The 21,310-nt window shown below is 56.1% G+C and overlaps 5 protein-coding genes across 5 annotated transcripts; all 5 read right to left on the bottom strand.

The window, feature by feature from the left end:
* Nucleotides 1-10: 10 nt before the first annotated feature.
* Nucleotides 11-4,286, bottom strand: LOC100225784 (protocadherin beta-15). The gene has a single exon (XM_030283650.4). The coding sequence runs from the start codon at nt 3,753-3,755 to the stop codon at nt 1,314-1,316; it is 2,442 nt and encodes an 813-aa protein (XP_030139510.2). The 5' UTR covers nt 3,756-4,286; the 3' UTR covers nt 11-1,313.
* Nucleotides 4,287-4,436: 150 nt separating this feature from the next.
* Nucleotides 4,437-8,912, bottom strand: LOC100226723 (protocadherin beta-15-like). The gene has a single exon (XM_030283652.3). It carries the CDS (start codon nt 8,239-8,241, stop codon nt 5,803-5,805), a length of 2,439 nt encoding a protein of 812 aa, XP_030139512.2. The 5' UTR covers nt 8,242-8,912; the 3' UTR covers nt 4,437-5,802.
* Nucleotides 8,913-9,012: 100 nt separating this feature from the next.
* Nucleotides 9,013-13,347, bottom strand: LOC140685056 (protocadherin beta-15-like). Its single transcript, XM_072935466.1, has one exon. It carries the CDS (start codon nt 12,728-12,730, stop codon nt 10,289-10,291), a length of 2,442 nt encoding a protein of 813 aa, XP_072791567.1. The 5' UTR covers nt 12,731-13,347; the 3' UTR covers nt 9,013-10,288.
* Nucleotides 13,348-13,509: 162 nt separating this feature from the next.
* LOC115497044 (protocadherin beta-15-like) lies at nt 13,510-17,547 on the bottom strand. The gene has a single exon (XM_072935467.1). It carries the CDS (start codon nt 17,246-17,248, stop codon nt 14,807-14,809), a length of 2,442 nt encoding a protein of 813 aa, XP_072791568.1. The 5' UTR covers nt 17,249-17,547; the 3' UTR covers nt 13,510-14,806.
* A 413-nt stretch (nt 17,548-17,960) lies between these two features.
* LOC105759510 (protocadherin beta-16-like) lies at nt 17,961-21,302 on the bottom strand. Its single transcript, XM_012575558.5, has one exon. It carries the CDS (start codon nt 20,611-20,613, stop codon nt 18,163-18,165), a length of 2,451 nt encoding a protein of 816 aa, XP_012431012.3. The 5' UTR covers nt 20,614-21,302; the 3' UTR covers nt 17,961-18,162.
* Nucleotides 21,303-21,310: the final 8 nt, after the last annotated feature.

Here is a 21,310-nt window from a genome sequence, read left to right as displayed (position 1 = left end):
CTACAAAGACTTCTGTCTCCACAAAAGGAGTCACTGTGTTCTCTTTATTTCAAGCTTACACATCTTTTCAGTTTCTACTCTCAAAGTTATATCAATTTACAATGTCTAATTTCAGCACACCACAGCGTGAGGGAGACTTTCTGAGTATTTCATGTATCACAGACATCATTCACACAACCAGCTATTCTTGATGGGGTGGCAGTCCTTCTCTAGAGGCTCAGTATAGTGTTCAGTACATTTCAGCGGAGAAAGGGCAAACATGGGACTACAAATTCTCTAACAAAAACACAGAAAACCATGCGGGCACAGCTTTCTAGTCCCATCAAGAAGTATTTGCATTCAAGAACTACACTGAAAAGACCAATCCCAATGTCTTTTTTTATAAAATTCTTCTTGCATCTACCTTCCAGTAACTGAGTTTCTGTAATTGTGGAGTTTTCCTTCAAATGCATTCAATGGCAATGAACATGATTCTTCAGCTCTATTCAATTACAGTCTACCCTATCATTGTTTGTGATCCTGTATTTCCATGGCAATCCTGAGGTGACAGAACACTCAAGCTCTTCTTCTACACCAAGGAAGACTTTGATGCGCATTTTGCTGTCCAGCTGTGAGCTAGATAAGGAAGGCGGGACTGCTGTTGTGAAAGGGTCCAAATTAACTCCTTCCCTGCTGAGCTGGCATTGCCTGTCTTGTAATGGCTGGTGGGAGCAACTCCACCAGGCCACAATACTGAAGCATCTGCAAATATTCAGTGTCTGAAAGAACAAGAAAGCTTGTCTTGTCTCTCATAGTGACAAGAAAGCAAAGCACACAGAGCCCTCATCGAAGACAGAGACATCCAAAATCCAGGCAAGAAAGGGCCGAGTACCCATGTGACGTTGCATCCCAGTACTCCCAACTTCCTTGTCCTCATTAATTGCAAAAATGGCTTTTTGCATTTCATTGAGGATATGATTTGCTTGGCAACCAGTGACATTGTATAAAGCTGAGAATAAAAACATACTATGACTATTCAGACAGGAAAAGAAACAAGAACACAGCTGGGTGTGCTAACCAGACAGTTAAAGCCTGTAAGCAATGGCAGTAAAAGAGCTGAAACAAATTACTAAATAAGTTCGAGAAACTTTGCCATTCTTCTTGTGTCATTGGTCTTTGGAGTGGCAGACTGTTATACTCTGAATGGAATTTGCATAAAGGTGGTTGAATCAACTCCAAACACAAATATACTGTGGAAGAACCATGGCCACATGCTGCAACATGGATCCCCTCCTCCCATGGGCCATGAAGCCTCTGGCTGTGCAGAACTCACGTTAGTTAAAGGAAAGAGCGTTGAACTGTCCTGCAGAGAGAGTCCCAGCATTGTCTGGGGCTGTGTCCTCTGTGCTGACAGGGACACAGGGGAAATCCTGTTCCTCATGGGGGCCCTGGCCCAGGGCGCAGTGCTGTGGGGGCAGGCTGGGCAGGATGGGCCTGAGGAATTTGAACTCGCTGTTGCCCGAGCCCGTGGTGAGGCTGATCTCGTAGCAATAGGCGCGGGGCAGGGTCCCTGCAGCGGCTGCATCGGCCAGGCCGCTCTGCAAGTTGTCGGCACCATAGAGCACATGGCCAGCCTCCAGCTCCTTTCTCCTGCACGCCTTGCGAGCCACAAAGACTGCGCTGGAGATGAGGAAGAGCAGTGAGACAAAGACCAAGGAAATGATTAAATAGGTGGTCAGGGAGCCGTCCTGATCCTCTGGGGCCGGGCTGCTGTGCGGGAGGCGCACGTCTGAGAAGTCCTTGAGCAGGAGAGCGCTCAGGGCTGCCGTGGCTGACAGTGGGGGCTTGCCGTTGTCTCTGACCAGGACAACCAGCTTCTGCTTCACGCTGTCTCTCTCTGTCACCGGCCTCCTCAGACGCACCTCCCCGCTTTGGACAGCCACCGAAAACAGCCCTGGGTCGGTGGCCCTCAGCAGGTGGTAGGAGAGCCAGGAGTTCTGTCCCGAGTCGGCATCGACGGCCACCACTTTGCCGATGAGGTAGCCCGCCTCAGCCCACACGGGCACCAGCTCGCTGGACGCTGGGCTGCCGTCCTGGGCCGGGTAGAGCACGAGCGGAGCGTTGTCATTCTCGTCCAGCACGACCAGGCGGACGGTGACGTTGGCTCTGAGGGGAGGAGAGCCCGCGTCAGAGGCACTGACCGTCACCTCCGTCTGCCTCAAGTGCTCGTAGTCCAGGGGCCGCGGCACAAACACGCGTCCGTTCTCAGAGTTCACCGAGATGCAGGAGCACGAGGGCCGCTCTGCCCCTTGCTCTGGTGCCAGGGAATAGGTCACCTTGGCATTGAGCCCCACGTCAGCATCCCCAGCACTGATGGCCCCAACAAACACCGTGGGCACGTTGTTCTCACGCACGTACATGGTGTAGGAGGTCTGGTTGAAGACGGGGGCATTGTCATTGACATCGGAGATGTCCATGGTGAAGGTCTGGGTGCTTGTGAGAGGAGGCGACCCCGCATCTGCTGCCGTGACACTCAGGATGTACTGAGGCGTCTCCTCGCGGTCCAGCGCACTCACTGTCACCAGCTCATAGTAATTCTTATAGGCTGGCCGCAGGGAGAAGGAGAGCTGATCCTCGAGGGCACAGGAGATCTTCCCGTTGGCACCAGAATCCCGGTCCCTGACCGAGAACAGGGCAACCACCGTGCCGGGCACTGTGTTCTCAGGGATGGGACTGCTGAAGGAACTGACCACCAGCTCTGGGGCATTGTCATTCACATCCACCACCTCCACCTGCACTTTGCAGATGGATGAGAGGCCCCCACCGTCTGTAGCCCTCACAATCAGCTCGTGAGTTTCTGCTGCCTCAAAGTCCAGAGGTTTTGTGATTTTAATTTCACCAGTTATGGGATCAATCACAAAGGTTGAGTCTCCCTGTACAACAGACTGGCTGAGTTCATAGGAGAGGTCCCCATTAACTCCTGCATCCTGATCAGTTGCCAGCACAGTAAGAACCACAGAGCCTTCTGGCATGTTTTCCATGACCCTCCCAATATAACGCTCTTGCGTGAAGATGGGAGCATTGTCATTTACATCTAGAATGATAATAGAGATCTTGATGGTCCCACTCCTAGGAGGAGAGCCCCCATCTACAGCAATAACACTGAAACCCATCTCTGCATGTTCCTCTCTGTCTAATGGCTTTTCCAAAACAAGTTCGAGATATTTGTCATCATTAGTCCGACTTCCGTAGGATACACGGAAATACTCATTCTCGGGAGAGATACTGTACTCCTGGACTGTGTTACTTCCAATATCGAGGTCCCTAGCACCCTCCAGCGGGAAACGAGTGCCCGGGTCACTCCTTTCCAGGATCTTAAAAGTGACTCGTTCCTCGGGGAAGACGGGTGAATGGTCATTGATATCGTCCAGTGTCACCTCGACCCGAAAGAACTGCAGGGGGTTGGAGAGCAGCAGCTCGAAGGGGAGCATGCAGGTGGCGGCCTGGCCGCACAGCTCCTCCCGGTCCAGCCTCCCCGCCACGACGAGGCGGCCGGAGGCGCGCTCGAAGCGAAAATGCTGCCGGCCGTCCTCCGAGACCAGGCGGGCGCGGCGAGCCGAGAGCTGCGCCGGCGTCAGCCCCGCGTCCTCCGCCAGCTTGCCCACCAGGGAGCCGCTTTCCGCCTCCTCGGCTACGGAGTAGCGGATGGGCTCGGCCAGAGCGAGCGGCAGCGAGAGGAAAGCAGAGAGACAAAGCACTTGCCTTGCGAGCGCCATGGCGCGGCGGCGGCGGCGGCGGCGGCGGGGCCGGGGTCGGTCTGGCGGCTGTGCCGGCGGATTCCCCGCGGAAAGCGGCGAAGTGCGGGCCGGGCGCCTTCCCTCGCTCTGTGATATTCCGGCCGGCGGCCCGAAACGCAGCCGGGGTGTCCCGGCAGCGGGTGACACGGGACAGCGCGCGCTGCCGCAGTCACAGCCACCTCCGCCCGGCTGTGCCGGGCTGATCTAAGCCGGGCTGCGCTCGGCAGGGCTGGGCTGGCTGGTCTAAGCCGAAATGAGCCGAGCTGCGCTGGTCTAGAGGCGAACCGAGCAGGGCTGGGCTGGGCTGGGCCGGGCCGGGCTCGGCCGCCTCCGCTGCCGCAGCCGCTCGGCGCCGCCTTGGCCGAGGGCACCACCCAGCGGTGCGCGCTGGGACTGCAGCCGCCGCCGCCCGCAGCCCGCGCTGCCGCTCGGCCCGGCCGCGGTTCCGAACCCGCCGAGACCGCCGCGACCGAGAACCGAACGCCGCCTCCACCGGGACAGCCGAAAGCCGAGGCTGAGCCCACAGCGACCAAGGCAGATAGGCCGGAAGGAGAAACCGTGCAGGGTTAGGGCGGTGGTGACAGCAAGGGCTTGTCAATGAACACTGTCCCGGCTGCGTTCTCCACGCTCAGGCACTGTACCCACCCAACATTGATTCAGTCAAGGGACACAGTGAGAAAAAGACTGGCAGAATTTTGAACAGCCTTGAAGCCGTTTCAGGAAAGAACATCTCTACAAACACTTCTGTCTCGTCCAATGTTGTCCGGCTGTTCTCTTTATTTTGTTCTACATATTTTTTTCAATTGTTAACTCAGAGGTATGCCAGTTTACAGTGTTAATCTCTTTAACTTCACCACAATACAGCGTGAGAGAGGCTTTCTGAATATTCCATGCATCACAGACATCATTAAAATAACCACTTGCTATGGATGGGTTGGCAGTCCTTCTCTAGATCAACCAGCAAAGTAATGCTCAGTACATTTCAGAGGGTTGAAGGAGAAAACCACAAATATGGGAATGCAAATCGTCTAACACAAAAGGAAATAATCCTGTAGGGATAGCTTTCTACTCAAAAAAAGAAACAACTGAATTCAGAAACAAGAATGAGAAACAAAACTCAAATTTCTATTTTCAAATCCTTGGTTCTAACTTCAGAAAATCATTGTTGATGGATATGTGACTTTTTCATGCACACAAAGACAAGTAATAGGTTTTCTCTATGGTTACAGCCTACCCTAACAAATCTCCTGCTGCTGTATTTCCAAGACAATCAGAGAGGGACTGAACACCAAACCCACACATGGGACAAAGGAAAACTTTGTTGTGCATTTTCCTGCTATTCTCTGCCTTGAAGAAGTTGGTAGTCCTGGACTCATAGGATCAAAATTGCCTTCTGCTCAGCAGACGTGGAATTTCCAGCACTGCCAGCATTGCAATGGCCGGAGGGGACAAATTCGCAATTTCACTAGGCAGAAATAGTGAAGCATCTGCAGATTCCCAATGGCCATACAGACGGACATATTGAGGAAAAGCATAATACACAGAGCCCACAAATCTCAGACAGATACACCCAGAACTCCACAAAGAAAAAGTCCCATGCCAATAGAACATAATGACATGGTGTTCAGAACTACCTTCTTTCTCTGGGCAAAAGGGATTTGTGTCATTTTAACCAATGTGAAATTTATCTATACAACAGTGCCACTCAGCTATAAAAAGTACTCAAAGGTATGGTCTGAGAGCAAGAGACACAAGAGGAAAGCTGGGAGTGCATTATTAAAGCCTATCAGAAAGAGCTGTGAGAGAGGAGAAAGAGACGATTGTCTGAGGGAGAGAATCAGAGTATCTTATTTCATCATTTGTGTTTTTGGGGTGGAAGAAAAATTTTACACTGACTAGGAATTTGCAGTAAACTGTCAATGCTAATTCATAAAAAATTTACTCTAGAAAAGTCAATTGACACATGCTGCAGGGTGGATCCCCTCCCATCAATGGCCATGAAGCCTCTGGCTGTGCAGAACTCATGTTAGTTAAAGGAAAGAACGCTGAACTGTCCTGCAGAGAGAGTCCCAGCATTGTCTGGGGCCGTGTCCTCTGTGCTGACAGGGACACAGGGGAAATCCTGTTCCTCATCGGGGCCCTGGCCCAGGGCGCAGTGCTGTGGGGGCAGGCTGGGCAGGATGGGCCTGAGGAATTTGAACTCGCTGTTGCCCGAGCCCGTTGTGAGGCTGATCTCGTAGCAATAGGCGCGGGGCAGGGTCCCTGCAGCGGCTGCATCGGCCAGGCCGCTCTGCAAGTTGTCGGCACCATAGAGCACATGGCCAGCCTCCAGCTCCTTTCTCCTGCACGCCTTGCGAGCCACAAAGACTGCGCTGGAGATGAGGAAGAGCAGTGAGACAAAGACCAAGGAAATGATTAAATAGGTGGTCAGGGAGCCGTCCTGATCCTCTGGGGCCGGGCTGCTGTGCGGGAGGCGCACGTCTGAGAAGTCCTTGAGCAGGAGAGCGCTCAGGGCTGCCGTGGCTGACAGTGGGGGCTTGCCGTTGTCTCTGACCAGGACAACCAGCTTCTGCTTCACGCTGTCTCTCTCTGTCACCGGCCTCAGACGCACCTCCCCGCTTTGGACAGCCACCGAAAACAGCCCTGGGTCGGTGGCCCTCAGCAGGTGGTAGGAGAGCCAGGAGTTCTGTCCCGAGTCGGCATCGACGGCCACCACTTTGCCGATGAGGTAGCCCGCCTCAGCCCACACGGGCACCAGCTCGCTGGACGCTGGGCTGCCGTCCTGGGCCGGGTAGAGCACGAGCGGAGCGTTGTCATTCTCGTCCAGCACGACCAGGCGGACGGTGACGTTGGCTCTGAGGGGAGAAGAGCCCGCGTCAGAGGCACTGACCGTCACCTCCGTCTGCCTCAAGTGCTCGTAGTCCAGGGGCCGCAGCACAAACACGTGTCCGTTCTCAGAGTTCACCGAGATGCAGGAGCACGAGGGCCGCTCTGCCCCTTGCTCTGGTGCCAGGGAATAGGTCACCTTGGCATTGAGCCCCACGTCAGCATCCCCAGCACTGACGGCCCCAACAAACACCGTGGGGACGTTGTTCTCACGCACGTACATGGTGTAGGAGGTCTGGTTGAAGACGGGGGCATTGTCATTGACATCGGAGATGTCCACGGTGAAGGTCTGGGTGCTTGTGAGAGGAGGCGACCCCGCATCTGCTGCCGTGACACTCAGGATGTACTGAGGTGTCTCCTCGCGGTCCAGCGCGCTCACTGTCACCAGCTCATAGTAATTCTTATAGGCTGGCCGCAGGGAGAAGGAGAGCTGATCCTCGAGGGCACAAGAGATCTTCCCGTTGGCACCAGAATCCCGGTCCCTGACCGAGAACAGGGCAACCACCGTGCCAGGCACTGTGTTCTCAGGGATGGGACTGCTGAAGGAACTGACCACCAGCTCTGGGGCATTGTCGTTCACATCCACCACCTCCACCAACACTTTGCAGATGGCTGAGAGACCCCCTCCGTCTGTAGCCCTCACAATCAGCTCGTGAGTTTCTGCTGCCTCAAAGTCCAGAGGTTTTGTAAGTTTAATTTCACCAGTTATGGGATCAATCACAAATGCTGAGTCACTCTGTCCCACTGCCTGGCTGAGTTGATAGGAGATGACCCCATTAACTCCTGCATCCTGATCAGTTGCCAGCACAGTAAGAACCACAGAGCCTTCTGGCGTGTTCTCCATCACCTCTGCAATATAAGGCTCTTGTGTGAATTTTGGAGCATTGTCATTTACATCTAGAATGATAATAGAGATCTGGATGGCACCGCTTCTGGGAGGAGAGCCACCGTCCACAGCAATAACACTGAAACCCATCTCTGCATGTTCCTCTCTGTCTAGGGGCTTTTCCAAAACAAGTTCAACATACTTGTCAGTATTACTCCGACTCCCATAGGAGACACTAAAATACTCGTTCTCGGGAGAAATGCTGTACTCCTGGACTGTGTTGCTACCTATATCCAGGTCCTGAGCAGCCTCCAACTGGAAATGTGAACCCGTGCCACTTGTTTCGGGGATGCTAAAATAGACTCGATCTTCTCGGAAAACAGGCGAATGGTCATTGATATCGTCCAGAGTCACCTCGACCCGAAAGAACTGCAGGGGGTTGGAGAGCAGCAGCTCGAAGGGGAGCATGCAGGTGGCGGCCTGGCCGCACAGCTCCTCCCGGTCCAGCCTCCCCGCCACGACGAGGCGGCCGGAGGCGCGCTCGAAGCGAAAATGCTGCCGGCCGTCCTCCGAGACCAGGCGGGCGCGGCGAGCCGAGAGCTGCGCCGGCGTCAGCCCCGCGTCCTCCGCCAGCTTGCCCACCAGGGAGCCGCTTTCCGCCTCCTCGGCTACGGAGTAGCGGATGGGCTCGGCCCGAGCGAGCGGCAGCGAGAGGAAAGCAGAGAGACAAAGCACTTGCCTTGCGAGCGCCATGGCGCGGCGGCGGCGGCGGCGGGGCCGGGGTCGGTGTGGCGGCTGTGCCGGCGGATTCCTCGCGGAAAGCGGCGAAGTGCGGGCCGGGCGCCTTCCCTCGCTCTGTGATATTCCGGCCGGCGGCCCGAAACGCAGCCGGGGTGTCCCGGCAGCGGGTGACACGGGACAGCGCGCGCTGCCGCAGTCACAGCCACCTCCGCCCGGCTGTGCCGGGCTGATCTAAGCCGGGCTGCGCTCGGCAGGGTCGGGCTGGCTGGTCTAAGCCGAAATGAGCGGAGCTGCGCTGGTCTAAGCCGAACCGAGTAGGGCTGGGCTGGGCTGGGCTGGGCCGGGCCGGGCTCGGCCGCCTCCGCTGCCGCAGCCGCTCGGCGCCGCCTTGGCCGAGGGCACCACCCAGCGGTGCGCGCTGGGACTGCAGCCGCCGCCGCCCGCAGCCCGCGCTGCCGCTCGGCCCGGCCGCGGTTCCGAACCCGCCGAGACCGCCGCGACCGAGAACCGAACGCCGCCTCCACCGGGACAGCCCAAAGCCGAGGCTGAGCCCACTGTGACCAAGGCAGATAGGCCGGCAGGAGAAACCGCACAGGGATAAGGCGGTGGTGACAGCAAGGGCTTGTCAATGAACACTGTCCCGGCTGCGTTCTGCACGCTCAGGCACTGTACCCACCCAACATTGATTCAGTCAAGGGACATAGTGAGAAAAAGTCTGGCAGAATTTTGAACAGCCTTGAAGCCGTTTCAGAAAAGAACATGTCTACAAACACTTCTGTCTCCTCCAATGTTGTCCGGCTGTTCTCTTTATTTTGCTTCTACAAATTTTTTTCAATTGTTAAACTCGGAGGTATGCCAGTTTACAATGTTAATCTCCACAACTTCAGCACAATACAGCATGGGAGAGGCTTTCTGAATATTCCATGCATCACAGACATCATTAAAATAACCACTTGATATAGATGGGTTGGCAGTCCTTCTCCAGATCAACCAGCAAAGTAATGCTCAGTACATTTCAGAGGGTTGAAGGAGAAACCACAAATATGGGAATGCAAATCCTCTAACACAAAAGGAGATAATCCTGTAGGGATAGCTTTCTACTCCCAAAAAGAAACAAGTGAATTCAGAAACAAGAATGAGAAACAAAATTCAAAGTTCTGTTTTCAAATCCTTGGTTATAACTTCAGAAAATTATTGATGATGGATATGTGACTTTTTCATGCACACAAAGTCAAGTAATAGGTTTTCTCTATGATTACAGCCTACCCTAACATATCTCCTGCTGCTGTATTTCCAAGACAATCAGAGAGGGACTGAACACCAAACCCACACATGGGACAAAGGAAAACTTTGTTGTGCATTTTCCTGTTCTTCTCTGCCTTGAAGAAGTTGGTAGTCCTGGACTCATAGGATCAAAATTGCCTTCTGCTCAGCAGAGGTAGAATTTCCAGCACTGCCAGCATTGCAATGGCTGGAGGGGACAAATTCGCAATTTCACTAGGCAGAAATAGTGAAGCATCTGCAGATTCCCAATGGCCATACAGACAGATATATTGAGGAAAAGCATAACACACAGAGCCCACACATCTCAGACAGAGACATCCAGAACTCCAGAAAGAAAAAGTCCCATGCTAACAGAACATCATGACATGGTGTTCAGAACTACCTTCTTTCTCTGGGCAAAAGGGATTTGTGTCATTTTAACCAATGTGAAATTTATCTACACAACTGTGCCACTCAGCTATAAAAAGTACTCAAAGGTATGGTCTGAGAGCAAGAGACACAAGAGCAAAGCTGGGAGTGCATTATTAAAGCCTATCAGAAGGGGATGTGACAGAGGTGAAATGAACGACTGTCTGAGCGGAAGAATTAGAGTACCTTTTTTTCCACAAATGTGTTTTTGGTGGGGAAGAAAAATTTTAGACTGACTAGGAATATGCCGGAAACTGTCAATGCTAATTCATAAAAAATTTACTCTGGAGGAATTAATTGACACATGCTGCAATGTGAATCCCCTCCCAACATGGGCCATGAAGCCTCTGGCTGTGCAGAACCCATGTTAGTCAAAGGAAAGAGCGCTGAACTGTCCTGCAGAGAGAGTCCCAGCATTGTCTGGGGCCGTGTCCTCTGTGCTGACAGGGACACAGGGGAAATCCTGTTCCTCATCGGGGCCCTGGCCCAGGGCGCAGTGCTGTGGGGGCAGGCTGGGCAGGATGGGCCTAAGGAATTTGAACTCGCTGTTGCCCGAGCCCGTTGTCAGGCTGATCTCGTAGCAATAGGCGCGGGGCAGGGTCCCTGCAGTGGCTGCATCGGCCAGGCCGCTCTGCAAGTTGTCGGCACCATAGAGCACATGGCCAGCCTCCAGCTCCTTTCTCCTGCACGCCTTGCGAGCCACAAAGACTGCCATGGAGATGAGGAAGAGCAGTGAGACAAAGACCAAGGAAATGATTAAATAGGTGGTCAGGGAGCCGTCCTGATCCTCTGGGGCCGGGCTGCTGTGCGGGAGGCGCACGTCTGAGAAGTCCTTGAGCAGGAGAGCGCTCAGGGCTGCCGTGGCTGACAGTGGGGGCTTGCCGTTGTCTCTGACCAGGACAACCAGCTTCTGCTTCACGCTGTCTCTCTCTGTCACCGGCCTCCTCAGACGCACCTCCCCGCTTTGGACAGCCACCGAAAACAGCCCTGGGTCGGTGGCCCTCAGCAGGTGGTAGGAGAGCCAGGAGTTCTGTCCCGAGTCGGCATCGACGGCCACCACTTTGCCGATGAGGTAGCCCGCCTCAGCCCACACGGGCACCAGCTCGCTGGACGCTGGGCTGCCGTCCTGGGCCGGGTAGAGCACGAGCGGAGCGTTGTCATTCTCGTCCAGCACGACCAGGCGGACGGTGACGTTGGCTCTGAGGGGAGAAGAGCCCGCGTCAGAGGCACTGACCGTCACCTCCGTCTGCCTCAAGTGCTCGTAGTCCAGGGGCCGCAGCACAAACACGTGTCCGTTCTCAGAGTTCACCGAGATGCAGGAGCACGAGGGCCGCTCTGCCCCTTGCTCTGGTGCCAGGGAATAGGTCACCTTGGCATTGAGCCCCACGTCAGCATCCCCAGCACTGACGGCCCCAACAAACACCGTGGGCACGTTGTTCTCACGCACGTACATGGTGTAGGAGGTCTGGTTGAAGACAGGGGCATTGTCATTGACATCGGAGATGTCCACGGTGAAGGTCTGGGTGCTGGTGAGAGGAGGCGACCCCGCATCTGCTGCCGTGACACTCAGGATGTACTGAGGCGTCTCCTCGCGGTCCAGCGCGCTCACTGTCACCAGCTCATAGTAATTCTTATAGGCTGGCCGCAGGGAGAAGGAGAGCTGATCCTCGAGGGCACAGGAGATCTTCCCGTTGGCACCAGAATCCCGGTCCCTCACCGAGAACAGGGCTACCACCGTGCCGGGCACTGTGTTCTCGGGGATGGGACTGCTGAAGGAACTGACCACCAGCTCTGGGGCATTGTCATTCACATCCACCACCTCCACCAACACTTTGCAGATTGCTGAGAGCCCCCCACCATCTGTAGCCCTCACACTGAGCTCATAAGAGTTTGCTTCCTCGAAGTCCAGAGGTTTTGTGATTTTAATTTCACCAGTTATGGGATCAATCACAAATGCTGAGTCACTCTGTCCCACTGCTTCATTGAGTTGATAGGAAATTTCCCCATTAATTCCTGCATCCTGATCAGTTGCCAGCACAGTCAGAACCACAGAGCCTTCTGGCATGTTCTCAGGGACCTGTCCAATATACTCCTCCTGAGTGAAGATGGGAGCATTGTCATTTGCATCTAGAATGAGAATTTTCACATAGGTGGTGCCGCTCCTGGGAGGAGAGCCCCCATCCAGAGCAATAACACTGAAACCCATCTCTGCATGTTCCTCTCTGTCTAATGGCTTTTCCAAAACAAGTTCAAGAGACTTCTTGCCTGTAATGCGATTGCCATAGGAAACACTAAAATACTCGTTTTGGGGAGAGATGCTGTAGTCCTGGATGTTGTTACTGCCAGTATCGAGGTCCCTAGCCACCTCTAGTGGGAAACGTGAACCGGGGTCGCTGGTTTCAGGGATCTTAAAAGTGACTCGATCTTCACGGAAAACTGGCGAATTGTCATTGATATCGTCCAGAGTCACCTCGACCCGAAAGAACTGCAGGGGGCTGGAGAGCAGCAGCTCGAAGGGGAGCATGCAGGTGGCGGCCTGGCCGCACAGCTCCTCCCGGTCCAGCCTCCCCGCCACGACGAGGCGGCCGGAGGCGCGCTCGAAGCGAAAATGCTGCCGGCCGTCCTCCGAGACCAGGCGGGCGCGGCGAGCCGAGAGCTGCGCCGGCGTCAGCCCCGCGTCCTCCGCCAGCTTGCCCACCAGGGAGCCGCTTTCCGCCTCCTCGGCTACGGAGTAGCGGATGGGCTCGGCCAGAGCGAGCGGCAGCGAGAGGAAAGCAGAGAGACAAAGCACTTGCCTTGCGAGCGCCATGGCGCGGCGGCGGCGGCGGCGGCGGCGGCGGCGGCGGCGGGGCCGGGGTCGGTCTGGCGGCTGTGCCGGCGGATTCCCCGCGGAAAGCGGCGAAGTGCGGGCCGGGCGCCTTCCCTCGCCCTGTGATATTCCGGCCGGCGGCCCGAAACGCAGCCGGGGTGTCCCGGCAGCGGGTGACACGGGACAGCGCGCGCTGCCGCAGTCACAGCCACCTCCGCCCGGCTGTGCCGGGCCGATCTAAGCGGGGCTGCGCTCGGCAGGGCCGGGCTGGCTGGTCTAAGCCGAAATGAGCTGAGCTGCGCTGGTCTAAGGCGAACCGAGCAGGGCTGGGCTGGGCTGGGCTGGGCCGGGCCGGGCTCGGCCGCCTCCGCTGCCGCAGCCGCTCGGCGCCGCCTTGGCCGAGGGCACCACCCAGCGGTGCGCGCTGGGACTGCAGCCGCCGCCGCCCGCAGCCCGCGCTGCCGCTCGGCCCGGCCGCGGTTCCGAACCCGCCGAGACCGCCGCGACCGAGAACCGAACGCCGGCTCCACCGGGACAGCCCAAAGCCGAGGCTGAGCCCACAGCGACCATGGCAGATAGGCCGGCAGGAGAAACCGCGCAGGGTTAGGGCGGTGGTGACAGCAAGGGCTTGTCAATGAACACTGTCCCGGCTGCGTTGACCACGCTCAGGCACTGTACCCACCAAACACTGATTCAGTCAAGGGACATAGTGAGAAAAAGTCTGGCAGAATTTTGAACAGCCTTGAAGCCGTTTCAGGAAAGAACATCTCTACAAACACTTCTCTAATCCAATGTTGTCCGGCTGTTCTCTTTATTTTGCTTCTACATATTTTTTTCAATTGTCCAACTCAGAGGTATGCCAGTTTACAATGTTACTCTCTACAACTTCACCACAATACAGCGTGAGAGAGGCTTTCTGAATATTCCATGCATCACAGACAACATTAAAATAACCACTTGATATAGATGGTGTGGCAGTCCTTTTCTAGATCAACCAGCAAAGTAATGTTCAGTACATTTCAGAGGGTTGAAGGAGAAACCCCAAATCTGGGAATGCAAGTCCTCTAACACAAAAGGAGATAATCCTTTATGGACAGATTTGTACTCCCAAAGAGAAACAACTGTATTCAGAAACAAGAATGAAAAACAAATCTCTAAGTCCTGTTTTTAAATTCTTCTTGATCCTAACTTCAGAAAATTATTTTTGATGGACAGGTGGGGTTTTCATGCATGTAAAGACAATTAACAGGTTTTCATGACTCTCTACAATTACAGCCTACACTAACACATCTTCTATTGCTGTATTTCCAAGGCAATCTGAGTGGGACACAATACCAAACCCACACCTTGGCCAAGAGAAGATTTTGTTGTGCATTTTCCAGCTCCTCTCTGCCTTGAAGAACCTGAGACCCCTGTATTCATAGGGTCAAAATATTCTTTTGCTGTACAGAGCCGGAATTTCCAGCATTGCAATGGCTGGATGGGACAAATTCACAGTTTCATTGGGCCGAAGTAGTGAAGTATCTGCAGATGCACAATGTTTGTACAAAAAGACAAAGTGAAAAAAAGCATAGCATGCAGAGCCCACAAATCTCAGACAGACATCCAGAACTCCATAAAGAAAAAGTCCCATGCTAACAGAACATCATGACGTAGTATTTTGTACTACCTTGTTTTTCTGAACTGGAAAAAGGGATTTGTGTCATTTCAGCAAGTGTGAGATTTGTCTGCTCAACTGTGCCATTGTGTTAAAACAATTAACAGGAGTTTCATGGCTAATTTGATAGAAACATAAACAGGAGCATAGATGGAGTGGTAATGCCATTCATAAACACCATAAGAAATGGCCGTAACAGAACAGAAGTATCTGACTGGTGAAGGGAAAACATGCCTTTCTTATATTTTCTTATATCTGTGTTTGGAGAAGCTGGAAAGTATTAGTCTGACTAAGAAAGTGAGTGAAATTGATTATGCCAATTGAAAACACAGGTTTTCTCTGGACGAATACTTGCCAGAGTTAAAGCCTGAATCTCGTTCTACCATAAGGCATAAAATTTCTGACTTTGCAATCCAAAGTTATTCAAAGGAAAGGGCGTTGAACTGTCCTGCAGAGAGAGTCCCAGCATTCTCTGGGGCCATGTCCTCTGTGCTGACAGGGACACAGGGGAAATCCTGTTCCTCATCGGGGCCCTGGCCCAGGGCGCAGTGCTGTGGGGGCAGGCTGGGCAGGATGGGCCTGAGGAATTTGAACTCGCTGTTGCCCGAGCCCGTTGTCAGGCTGATCTCGTAGCAATAGGCACGGGGCAGGGTCCCTGCAGCGGCTGCATCGGCCAGGCCGCTCTGCAAGTTGTCGGCACCATAGAGCACATGGCCAGCCTCCAGCTCCTTTCTCCTGCACGCCTTGCGAGTCACAAAGACTGCGCTGGAGATGAGGAAGAGCAGTGAGACAAAGACCAAGGAAATGATTAAATAGGTGGTCAGGGAGCCGTCCTGATCCTCTGGGGCCGGGCTGCTGTGCGGGAGGCGCACGTCTGAGAAGTCCTTGAGCAGGAGAGCGCTCAGGGCTGCCGTGGCTGACAGTGGGGGCTTGCCGTTGTCTCTGACCAGGACAACCAGCTTCTGCTTCACGCTGTCTCTCTCTGTCACCGGCCTCCTCAGACGCACCTCCCCGCTTTGGACAGCCACCGAAAACAGCCCTGGGTCGGTGGCCCTCAGCAGGTGGTAGGAGAGCCAGGAGTTCTGTCCCGAGTCGGCATCGACGGCCACCACTTTGCCGATGAGGTAGCCCGCCTCAGCCGACACGGGCACCAGCTCGCTGGACGCTGGGCTGCCGTCCTGGGCCGGGTAGAGCACGAGCGGAGCGTTGTCATTCTCGTCCAGCACGACCAGGCGGACGGTGACGTTGGCTCTGAGGGGAGAAGAGCCCGCGTCAGAGGCACTGACCGTCACCTCCGTCTGCCTCAAGTGCTCGTAGTCCAGGGGCCGCAGCACAAACACGTGTCCGTTCTCAGAGTTCACCGAGATGCAGGAGCACGAGGGCCGCTCTGCCCCTTGCTCTGGTGCCAGGGAATAGGTCACCTTGGCATTGAGCCCCACGTCAGCATCCCCAGCACTGACGGCCCCAACAAACACCGTGGGCACGTTGTTCTCACGCACGTACATGGTGTAGGAGGTCTGGTTGAAGACGGGGGCATTGTCATTGACATCGGAGATGTCCACGGTGAAGGTCTGGGTGCTTGTGAGAGGAGGCGACCCCGCATCTGCTGCCGTGACACTCAGGATGTACTGAGGCGTCTCCTCGCGGTCCAGCGCGCTCACTGTCACCAGCTCATAGTAATTCTTATAGGCTGGCCGCAGGGAGAAGGAGAGCTGATCCTCGAGGGCACAGGAGATCTTCCCGTTGGCACCAGAATCCCGGTCCCTGACCGAGAACAGGGCAACCACCGTGCCGGGCACTGTGTTCTCGGGGATGGGACTGCTGAAGGAACTGACCACCAGCTCTGGGGCATTGTCGTTCACATCCACCACCTCCACCAACACTTTGCAGATGGCTGAGAGGCCCCCACCATCTGTGGCCCTCACAATCAGCTCGTGTGTTTTTGCTGCCTCAAAGTCCAGAGGTTTTGTGAGTTTAATTTCACCAGTTATGGGATCAATCACAAATGCAGAGTCTCCCTGTCCCACTTCTTCAATGAGTTGATAGGATATTTCCCCATTAATTCCTGCATCCCGATCAGTTGCCAGCACAGTCAGAACCACAGAGCCTTCTGGCATGTTTTCTAAAACCTGTCCTATATATACCTCCTGTGTGAAAACGGGAGCATTGTCATTTACATCTAGAATGAGAATTTTCACTTCTGTAGTTCCACTCCTGGGAGGAGAGCCCCCATCCACGGCAATAACACTGAAACCCATCTCTGCATGTTCCTCTCTGTCTAATGGCTTTTCCAGAACGAGTTCAAGATACCTTTTGCCTGTAATGCGACTCCCATAGGAGACACTAAAATACTCATTCTCAGGAGAGATGCTGTACTCCTGGATGTTGTTACTGCCAGTATCGAGGTCCCGAGCCACCTCTAGTGGGAAACGTGAACTGGGGTCGCTCTTTTCAGGGATCTTAAAAGTGACTCGATCTTCTCGGAAAACAGGAGAATGGTCATTGATATCGTCCAGAGTCACCTCGACCCGAAAGAACTGCAGGGGGTTGGAGAGCAGCAGCTCGAAGGGGAGCATGCAGGTGGCGGCCTGGCCGCACAGCTCCTCCCGGTCCAGCCTCCCCGCCACGACGAGGCGGCCGGAGGCGCGCTCGAAGCGAAAATGCTGCCGGCCGTCCTCCGAGACCAGGCGGGCGCGGCGAGCCGAGAGCTGCGCCGGCGTCAGCCCCGCGTCCTCCGCCAGCTTGCCCACCAGGGAGCCGCTTTCCGCCTCCTCGGCTACGGAGTAGCGGATGGGCTCGGCCAGAGCGAGCGGCAGCGAGAGGAAAGCAGAGAGACAAAGCACTTGCCTTGCGAGCGCCATGGCGCGGCGGCGGCGGCGGCGGCGGCGGCGGCGGCGGCGGCGGCGGGGCCGGGGTCGGTCTGGCGGCTGTGCCGGCGGATTCCCCGCGGAAAGCAGCGAAGTGCGGGCCGGGCGCCTTCCCTCGCTCTGTGATATTCCGGCCGGCGGCCCGAAACGCAGCCGGGGTGTCCCGGCAGCGGGTGACACGGGACAGCGCGCGCTGCCGCTGTCACAGCCACCTCCGCCGGGCTGTGCCGGGCTGATCTAAGCCGGGCTGCGCTCGGCAGGGCCGGGCTGGCTGGTCTAAGCCGAAATGAGCTGAGCTGCGCTGGTCTAAGGCGAACCGAGCAGGGCTGGGCTGGGCTGGGCTGGGCCGGGCCGGGCTCGGCCGCCTCCGCTGCCGCAGCCGCTCGGCGCCGCCTTGGCCGAGGGCACCACCCAGCGGTGCGCGCTGGGACTGCAGCCGCCGCTCGGCCCGGGCCGTGGAGCCGCGCGCACCGCGGGGGCTCCTGCCGCAGGATGCGCTCCCATCCTCGGGGGAGAGAAGCGCTAGGGAGGATAGGCAGTAGCCCTGGTAGAGTTCTGTAGCCAGAGCATCCCCAGCAGCTGCTCCGCTTCCAGTCTTCTCCCCTCGCTGGACTCGAGCTCCCGGTCTGGTGTGCTCTTGTCCAGCGATAGGCGCGCCTGCAACTATGGAGAAACGCGGCGGCAACGATTTTCCAGGGCAGTATGGGGCAGAGGCTGACTTCAGACCGGCTGAGCCGCCTTCCCCTGCAGAAGTAACCGGCCTGGAGCCTAAGAGGGGGAGCGTATACCTATAATAGCAAGGAACGGCACTACAGCTACTGGGGAATCTCAGGCTGAGGACGGGGAAGGGTGCTGCGTCCCAGCACGGCTCAGGCACGGACGCGCACGCCTACTGGCCAGTCTCGCGGCTAAAAAGGAGGAGTGACTGTGCTCCTCGCCTGGGCTTCCCTGTCGCAAGGAGGCTGCGAGTGGCGTAGCAGCTCCTCGTCCTTGTCCAGTCCCGCCTCAGCATTGCTATGAAGGCTGGGCAGGATGGGCCTCAGGAACCGGAATTCGCTCCTCCCCGAGCCGCTGGTCAGACACATTTCGTAGCGGTAAGCCGGCGACAGAGTACCCGTGCTGCCCACGCCGTTACTGGCGAAATCTCCATCCGCGTAGCAGCTGGGAGAGGGAGGAGGAAGCTCTGCCCGGACACGAGCTTTGCAAAGCGTGTTCGCCGTCAAGACGAGGACGGACAAGAGGAAAAGGGACGAGACGCAGCACAGGGAGGCGATGAGGTAAGTGGTGAGCATTTCCTCCTCGGCTATCTGCGGCTGCTGTCGGCTCGCAGGATCGTGGCCAAGCTGGTGAAAGGCGTCGGAGAATTCGTCCACCAGTGCCACGGCGAGGGTGGCAGTGGCAGAGCGCGACGGCTGCCCACGGTCCCGCACCAGCACGATGAGCCTCTGCCGGGCCGCGTCCCTCTCTGTCACGGCCCGCGCCGTGCGCACCTCGCCGCTGTGCAGCCCCACGCGGAACAGCCCCGGCTCCGTGGCCTTGGCCAGCTCGTACGACAGCCACGCGTTCTGCCCCGCGTCCGCGTCCACCGCCACCACCTTGGCCACCAGGTAGCCGGAGGGTGCCCAGCGCGGCACCAGCTCTCCGGCCGCGCTGCTGTCGGGGCCCGGGTGCAGCAGCACGGGCGCGTTATCGTTCTCGTCCCGCACGACGATGCGCAGCACGGCCTGGGCGCTGAGCGGCGGGGAGCCGCCGTCGGCTGCGCGCACTGTCACCTCCAAGGCGCGCACCTTCTCGTAGTCCAGCGGCCGCAAACTCCGGACGGTTCCACTCTCCGCGTCCACTGACACAAATGATGCCGCGGCGAGGGTGCCTGGCGGCGGCGGCACTAGCGAGTATCTTACGTGGGCATTCTCTCCCGCATCCGGGTCCGTGGCACTGAGGTGGCCCAGGCTCCTCCCCGCGGGCTCGTTTTCGCTAATCACCATGGTGTAAATGGCCTGGGTGAAGGTGGGTGCATTGTCGTTCACATCCAAGAGCCGCACGAACAGGGTCTTGGATGCTGAGAGGGCGGGGGAGCCCTCGTCTCGAGCTCGCACCGTCACGTTGTATTCCTCCACCTGCTCCCGGTCCAGCGTCTCTGATGTCACCAGCGCGTACGCGGCGGCTGCCAGCAGCGTGATCCTGAAGGGCTGCTCTCCTGTCAGCTCGCAGGTTGTCCTGCCATTGTCCCCCGAGTCCCGGTCCCGCACGTTGAAGAGGGCCACCACGGTGTTGGGAGGGGCGGCTTCCGAGAGAGTGCTGGTGAGCGAGGTGATGATCACCTCGGGGGCATTATCATTCACGTCCTTCACCTGCACCTCCACCTTGCAATGCGTGGAGAGGCCCCCTCCATCTGTGGCTTGGACGTCTATCTCGTATGTCTTTTTTTCTTCATAATCCAAGGGCTTTTTGAGATGAATCTGACCTGTCTCTGGGTTTATTTTAAACGTTTGGAGATTTTCTTCTGAATTTTGAAATATGGAATACACTATTTCCCCATTCGTTCCTGCGTCTAAATCGCTAGCAGACACTACCACCACTATGGTGTCCTCTGAGCTATTTTCCATTACAGAGACTTTATACAGACTCTGAGTAAATACCGGGATGTTGTCGTTTAAATCCAGGACTATCACGCGGATTAAAGCCGTGCCAGACCGCGGTGGATTCCCACCATCCACAGCCGTGATGATGAAAGCAACTTCTGCCTGCTGCTCCCGGTCCAGGGCTCGATCCAACACCAGCTCGGCGTACCTCCCGCCGCCACTCCGCCGCTGGGTGTACACACGGAAATATTCGTTCGAGCTGATACTATAATGCTGAAGGCTATTGTTCCCCACGTCTGGATCGTGAGCGCTTTCCAACAAAAACCGAGTCCCCGGTATTGCAGATTCCGGGATCTTTAAAACAATTTCTTTATTTAGGAACACAGGAGCATGATCGTTTATATCGGTGAGTCTTACCTCAGCTCGGAAGGACTGCAGTGGGCTCTCCAGCAGCACCTCAAAACGCACCAAGCAGGGCTCGCTCTGTCCACACAGCTCTTCCCGGTCCATCTGCTCTCTCACCACCAAATCCCCGGTGTGCTGGTTCAGCTGTAAATACTGTTTTTCTCCTTCGGGAACGACTCGAGCCTGACGGGCCAATAATTCCTCACCGGTTAGTCCCAAATCCTTAGCGATATTCGCCACAAAAGAGCCTCTCCCCGCCTCTTCGGGCACAGAGTACCGAGCGGTTTCTGCTGTTAACCCCGAGACGCAGAGGACAAGGATCAGAGCCGCCGCTCGCCCCGGGAGCGGTTCCTCACTCTTCCTCGGCTTCATTCCCTTCCAGAGACCCGATCTCCTCTCCTGTAAGCTGGATGGAGCTGCCGACAGAGCCTGCCGACCCCCGAGCGGAGCAGCCCGAGCTGGCGCAGCCCCGCCCGCCCGAATCGCGGGGGCTGCGGAATGGGAACTGCGCGGAGCTTCCGCGGTCAGCAGCGGCACCAGGCGGCCGATCAGTAGAAGGATTCGAAGATTTTCCAGCTCAGAGCCTGGAAAGCAGAGATTAACGGCTCCTTTTCTCTCTTCCTAGGTCAAAGCATAGAGATTTAAATGTCCATACAACCGTATTCAAAGTATGGCCACTGGCTGAATGAGCAATGCCTTTGTTTGTCTTCTACTTCAAAACTGAGTTTATTTAAAGCCAGGTTGTTCCTCTTGTTTTGGTTCCCCCTCCCTTCCCCGCAGCGTGAACGCTTTGAATAAATCACTTTCCGGCTATTCAGCTAGAACAGCAGTGTATTGTTACAGCGGCCCAGCCACCAGGTGAGGTGGTCTTTTAACCACGGCTAAAGGTGGTCTTTTAACCAGCTATTGCCAGAGTCCTTCTCGGAATGGACAGAGATTGTTCCTGCGGTTCACCACCTCTTCTGCTGGGAGCCTTTGGGAATGGGCTGGAGGCAGCATCTCACCTCAGCTCCACTCAGAAAAAAACTCCTCCGCCTTGCTCCGACTTCTGAGACCATCCTATTTCCCA

This window comes from Taeniopygia guttata, chromosome 13 (assembly GCF_048771995.1).
Source record: "Taeniopygia guttata chromosome 13, bTaeGut7.mat, whole genome shotgun sequence".
Lineage (NCBI taxonomy): Eukaryota > Metazoa > Chordata > Aves > Passeriformes > Estrildidae > Taeniopygia > Taeniopygia guttata.
This window is presented reverse-complemented; position numbering and strand designations above follow the sequence as displayed.

Excerpts from the sequence above, each read along its gene's own strand:
- LOC100225784 (XM_030283650.4), bottom strand. The coding sequence starts at position 3,755 with ATGGCGCTCGCAAGGCAAGTGCTTTGTCTCTCTGCTTTCCTCTCGCTG.
- LOC100226723 (XM_030283652.3), bottom strand. The coding sequence starts at position 8,241 with ATGGCGCTCGCAAGGCAAGTGCTTTGTCTCTCTGCTTTCCTCTCGCTG.
- LOC140685056 (XM_072935466.1), bottom strand. The coding sequence starts at position 12,730 with ATGGCGCTCGCAAGGCAAGTGCTTTGTCTCTCTGCTTTCCTCTCGCTG.
- LOC115497044 (XM_072935467.1), bottom strand. The coding sequence starts at position 17,248 with ATGGCGCTCGCAAGGCAAGTGCTTTGTCTCTCTGCTTTCCTCTCGCTG.
- LOC105759510 (XM_012575558.5), bottom strand. The coding sequence starts at position 20,613 with ATGAAGCCGAGGAAGAGTGAGGAACCGCTCCCGGGGCGAGCGGCGGCT.